The sequence below is a fragment of the Tilletiaria anomala genome, assembly GCF_000711695.1.
Source record: "Tilletiaria anomala UBC 951 chromosome Unknown K437scaffold_225, whole genome shotgun sequence".
Taxonomy (NCBI): Eukaryota; Fungi; Basidiomycota; class Exobasidiomycetes; order Georgefischeriales; family Tilletiariaceae; genus Tilletiaria; species Tilletiaria anomala.
In genome coordinates this window covers 1-5,263 of record NW_013546797.1, presented here as the reverse complement: position 1 = coordinate 5,263, position 5,263 = coordinate 1, and the positions used below count along the sequence as shown (strand labels likewise).

Here is a 5,263-nt window from a genome sequence, read left to right as displayed (position 1 = left end):
CACCGGCGTCCTGTGAAGGTTATCACCGCCGCCGACCGAGCCCGAAACGTAACGGTTGCGAGACAAGATGGCGACACTGTACCAATCGTTTCTGCTCTCTAATGCTTCGCAGATCACCGCAGTAGAGTCGACGCTGCGCAGCATTACCTACTTCTTACCGGGAAGGTTCAAGGATGCAGAGTTGTGGGTCGCTGTGGTTTAAACGTGCTCATCGAGGAATTGCTAACACGAGCCGCTACTCCTCTCTACCACTGGCCCTGCAGGGCTGGAGAGGCCATTTATTCGGCCTTGAACGTGCTAGGCTTTTACCATGACTCCATCCTTTCCGACTTGCTTTCCACCTCGGAGACAAGTATAGGAATTACGCCCTCCTCGACCAATCCATCGCTGTCACTATCTTCCAGCGAATTGCGCACGCAAGAAGGACCTCAGCTCGCACTTCCGGCCTCGCACACTCCTTCGCAACATGCACGATATACCAACTACTGGTCCCGCTCTTCAGCACTATACAAACGGGCTTCACAGCTGCTCGTTCTCATCTCTCACACCGAGCTTCTAATCGAGATGCTTGCCGTGCGGTATCACCACCAGTCGAAGATCGCTGCAGCGTCCAGGCGTGGCGGTCCTGCAGCCACTCTCACCGACAGGCTGCAACCGATGAACATCGTCATCCTTCTCGAGTCACTCAAGGCCGCTTTGCGCCTCGTTCTGTGGAGGTGCACTGGCGAACGTACACTTTTGTCTTCCAATCCTCTGCCCGAACGCGAGGTCGACCCCGCTGAGCTAGAGTTGGAGCGACGAGCGAAGATCGAAGAGATAATTCACGCTTATCAGGATGAGAAACCGGGCTTGCCCTCCGCTCCTCGGTCTCATCCAGGGGAAAAATGGGATACATGGCGCGGCAAGCGCACAGGCTTGACACGGCCCACCCTGCGCTCTCTTCGACCAGGCGCAAAGGAAGTGGTAGCAGCTGGTCTTCTTTGCACGCTGCCTCCGCATCCTCTTGCCGAGTCCTTTCTGGCACATGGGAGTGACTCTGATGAGACCACGTTAGTAGATCCCGAGGAAGAAGAGGAAGAGATGTGGCTGCAGCACGAGCAAGAGAGGGTGCAGCGCGGATGGACGGATGCACAGGTCAATTCGTTCCTGCTCAGCCGGACCCTGGCGCCAACCGATGTGCTTAAGCCGCCCGAGCTGGTCAGGCCCGTCTTAGGGAATGTCGGTCGAATGGCGGAAATTCTGTGGATCATCAGACCGGTCCTCTATGGTGAGTCACCTTTCTGCGCATTGCTTGGTTCACCTGTTGACACGTACTGACGATGTCCATTGGCTCTCATTCTTACAGCACTTTCCATTCGAAGATACGGGAAACACTCACTGCTTCCGTTCTACTTTTCGCTGCTCGTTGAGTATCTTGCACGGCAGCTACGAAAGCGTTCTTTCTCCCCCAACCTTGGCTTCGGACAGCGCAAGCCTGCGAGCCCCCCATCCAACACCCTACTTGGTGCCTTTGCTGGTAGCCTCGGTGGTAGGGACATGCTCACTTCCAAGGTTATGTCGTTTTTGTCCGGCGGCGGCGCCGACTCGGAGTCGAAGCGAAGGGAACGACCAGTCAGTATTGTTGAGGCAAACGAATGGGCCAAGCGGGATAGCAGTTTCTGGTGGTATCTTTTACGAGGTCCAGCATGGGACACTTTCACAAGGTACGCTCCCGCTCGCCCCCCTCTGGACATTGTGCTTCGTGTTAAACTGACTCATTTCCTACACTTCGATTCCTTGTCAGGCCGAGACTGGAACGGATCATCGCTTCACTGGAAAGGCGACCTTTGCTTGGATTGCTGGGTGGCATCGTGAGTGTTTTGTTTGCTTCTGACGACAACGCACTTCGGTGACTCAAGGATTCTGTCTACCGCCAGCTGGGAGATTACTTGCCGCTTGTAGACGAATACTATTTCTATACATCCAAGTGAGGCTAGCAGCATGTGCACCGCAATCCATTAAGCAGCATCCATCCCCGCAGTCTATGCCACGCGTTTTAGCTCGTCTCGCAATTCCTCGCCAAGCCGGATGTACTCGTCTAGCACCTCGGGATTTTGGAGTGTCGCCTGATTGATGGAGGAGAGTGGTGCACCATTGATAACTGAAAGATATGCGGCTTTCAGTGGCGAGGTGAAAGGAGCCGACATGACCACACTTACGCTTCTTTACAGGGACCTCTACGCGCTTTCCATTTAAGGTCTTTGGGACTCCCGCCACACGCTTTACAAACCGTGGTACATGTCTCGCGCTCCTCTTGTTCTTGACGAGTAGTTTGACCTCGGCCACAAGCTCATTCCATTGCTCCTCTGTCACCTTGCCAGAAAGAACCAAGAAGAGGATTACGACTTCGTCATCCCCGGTTGGCGTCTTGAGCGCAACCACAAGCGAGTCGTCGATAGCCAGCATCGCTCCTGTCCGCCCTTCTTGTGCCTCGAGGAGCTCGTAAATGTCACTGCTTCCAAAGCGAATGCCGCCTGGATTACAAGACGCGCGTCAGGAATAGAAAGGAGGCAAAGGGTTGAGGTAGTTGTGGAACGACACACCTGGGTTGAGGACGCCGTCCGAGCGGCCGAGCATGACGAGACCGCCATGCTGAGAGAGCATGGCAAAATCACCATGATGCCAAACACCGGGGTTCTGGGAATAGTAGCTGTCCTCGTACTTTTTCTCCGACTGACGCCAAAATCCGAGAGGCTGAGCGGGGAAAGGTGTCTTGCAAACGAGGTCTCCTTCTTTGTTGATACCGACACTCTTTCCATTGATATCAAAGATATCAACATCCATCCCAAGATTACGGCATTGAATTTCTCCCGCATAGACGGGTAACGCCGTGTTATGGCCTGCGAAAAGAGAGCATATGTCTGTGCCGCCGCTGACACTGCCGACTAGAACGTCCTTGCCGATGGCTTTGAGAACGTAGGGATACAGGGATGGACGCAAGGGGGACCCAGTGGAGAGCACTTGTGTAACCTTAAGCTTGTGCTTTTCTATTGGCATATAGCCCGTCTTTTCGAGCGCAGCAAGGTAAGCAGCACTCGTGCCAAAGACTGTGATTCCGTGACGCTCGGCAATATCCCACAGCACGCACGGAGGCTTGAGCGGCGATCCATCGAAAAGGATGATGGTTGCGCCAGAGACGAGGGAGGCGATAAGATAGTTCCACATCATCCATCCTGTCGTTGTAAAGTAGAATGTAACGTCGGAGGGCTTCATGTCCCCGTGAATGAGGTGCTCCTTGGAGAGTTGTAGAAGCATTCCACCCGCCCGATGAGTGATCGATTTAGGCTGCCCCGTGGTGCCGCTAGAAAACAGAATCCAGAGAGGGTGATTGAAGTCGAGCTGTTCGAATAGAATGTGTGCAGGATCCTCATCTGTTGCGGACTGTCCCTGACTGAGAAAACTATCCCAAGTCGTCCAGTTCTCGTCTAGACTTGCGCCATGTTCTCCAACATTGTCGATCACAATGACGCCTTCCAGCCGTTGCCCCGTGTGGCTACAGATCGACTGCTCCTGAGCAAGCTGGTTGACTACCATTCTGAGCTTAGAAATGTGGTCGTGGACTTTTCCGTTGTAACGCACGGCATTGACGCTAAAGATGAGCTTTGGCTGCACGGTACGCAGGCGCTCGAGCACGCCAGAAGGTGCAAAGTCGGCCGCCGCTGAGCTCCACACCGCTCCCACTGCGCTGCAGGCCAGAAACGCGATCAAATTCTCGGTGTTGTTCGCAGAGTAACTTGCGACAGTATCTCCGACTTTGACTCCTCGTCTCCGCATAGCACGGGTCGCATTGGCGACCGATTGCCAGAGCTGCCTGTACGTGAGCTGCCGTTCGTCCAACTTGCCTGTTTTCGTGTCGACCTCGGTGGACTGGATTACAGCCACTCGGTCCGGCTGCGTCTTGCAATGCCGCATCAGATTTTCCGCGAAATTGAGCCTTGCGCCCTTGAACCACAGTGGTGGAGGATAGATTTTGGCATCCTTATCCAGGCTGGCTCCTGGGCCACCATCCCATCGCTTGGATGCGATCACACCCATTTCGCGCCATATTGCTTCCCAGAAGAGGGACGGATGTGCCACGGACCATTTCCAGAGGGCGTCATAGTTCTCCAGTGCCACACCATGCTCCTGTGAGATCTTGCGACGAAAGGTGTCCATGCGAGTCGAGCTAGGGTCCTTGGGTGACCACATGGGCTGGCCCAGCAGCCGCGTGTCGTCGACATCCATTAATTCCTTAGTACTTGTGGCCATTTTGGATGTGAAATTTCGCTACCAGGTGCTTGCAGCCACTTTCTGCCCGTTCGAATTCACGGCTAGAGCAAGAAGGACAGCGCTTTGACTTTAATTAGGTCTAGGGGCAGGCAAGAAGGGAGCTAGGCATGCGATCTACAAAGGACAGGTGAGAACTGGTGAATTGATGCCGCTGTTTGCCGATATAGCCGGCTATTCACAGGAGACAAAAAACGGACAACCCTAACTCCTTCACCGCGTACTCCGAAGAAGTTCCGGAAGTTGGCTAAAAGCAAACCTGCGAATCACGTGTACAGATCCTGTTCAGGTCGCGAACACGTCGAACTTCGCCACATCGAAGATCGCCCCCAACCACGTTGGCATCATTCAGTATACGACGATAAGCAGTGACCAGTGACTCCTTTTGTGGATCTCGACCCATGACAGTTACAGTCAAAATCGCGTCTCCCATCGTGCCAGGGCAAGCGGCAATTACATCAACGACGAAGTTATCGACCAAGCAGTCGCTTCAAACACTGCGTGCAGGCCAAACAAGAAAAGCCAACAACACTACTCAATTCACTGACTTACAGCGTGCGAGATTCCAAGCCAATCAGCGTTCCTAGTTTTGCTCGGACTCCGACGGCCATGCAGAGGGTTTGGAATGGATTTGTAATTTCTAAAATCATATCCGGTGATGTTATGGCGCTTCTTGAGTGCAACTCTCACACGTTCGCCTTTGTCAGCATTCGCATGGGTGGATGCACCATGGCGGTTGACAACCTGTTGTTTCTGAGATGCTCTAACTTTAGAGCCGGCGCGCACTAGTTTTGTGACACGCTACTGCTGCTCCTGGCATTGCTCTCTCTGCTGTTACTGTTGATCGAAATCGGCTTGTCGCGCGCCTACGTCGGGCGCGGGCGAGTGCGTGACCAGCTTGGCTTCACTCTGTCCGAGGTTTTCATTGAATGCGACCCTTGACTGGTACGATACTCGC

The 5,263-nt window shown here is 53.9% G+C and overlaps 2 protein-coding genes across 2 annotated transcripts; one reads left to right on the top strand and one right to left on the bottom strand.

Annotated features, from left to right (window-relative positions):
- Positions 1 to 1,957, top strand: K437DRAFT_80586 (peroxisome membrane protein). The gene is made up of 4 exons (XM_013384312.1): positions 1 to 183; positions 264 to 1,267; positions 1,346 to 1,703; positions 1,784 to 1,957. Exons 1-4 carry the CDS (start codon positions 68 to 70, stop codon positions 1,890 to 1,892), a joined length of 1,587 nt encoding a protein of 528 aa, XP_013239766.1. The 5' UTR covers positions 1 to 67; the 3' UTR covers positions 1,893 to 1,957.
- Positions 1,955 to 4,401, bottom strand: K437DRAFT_260395 (putative acetoacetyl-CoA synthetase). Its single transcript, XM_013384311.1, has 3 exons — positions 2,583 to 4,401; positions 2,199 to 2,513; positions 1,955 to 2,140 (listed from the first exon to the last, which is right to left on the bottom strand). Exons 1-3 carry the CDS (start codon positions 4,285 to 4,287, stop codon positions 2,022 to 2,024), a joined length of 2,139 nt encoding a protein of 712 aa, XP_013239765.1. The 5' UTR covers positions 4,288 to 4,401; the 3' UTR covers positions 1,955 to 2,021.
- Positions 4,402 to 5,263: the final 862 nt, after the last annotated feature.

What these genes read in the sequence shown, in the direction of transcription:
- K437DRAFT_80586 (XM_013384312.1), top strand. Translation starts at nt 68, where the DNA reads ATGGCGACACTGTACCAATCGTTTCTGCTCTCTAATGCTTCGCAGATC. An exon ending in CATCAGACCGGTCCTCTATG is followed by an intron (nt 1,268 to 1,345) that starts GTGAGTCACCTT and finishes TCATTCTTACAG; the next exon opens with CACTTTCCATTCGAAGATAC. An exon ending in GCATGGGACACTTTCACAAG is followed by an intron (nt 1,704 to 1,783) that starts GTACGCTCCCGC and finishes ATTCCTTGTCAG; the next exon opens with GCCGAGACTGGAACGGATCA.
- K437DRAFT_260395 (XM_013384311.1), bottom strand. Translation starts at nt 4,287, where the DNA reads ATGGCCACAAGTACTAAGGAATTAATGGATGTCGACGACACGCGGCTG. An exon ending in GGACGGCGTCCTCAACCCAG is followed by an intron (nt 2,514 to 2,582) that starts GTGTGTCGTTCC and finishes CTTGTAATCCAG; the next exon opens with GCGGCATTCGCTTTGGAAGC. An exon ending in AGAGGTCCCTGTAAAGAAGC is followed by an intron (nt 2,141 to 2,198) that starts GTAAGTGTGGTC and finishes CATATCTTTCAG; the next exon opens with TTATCAATGGTGCACCACTC.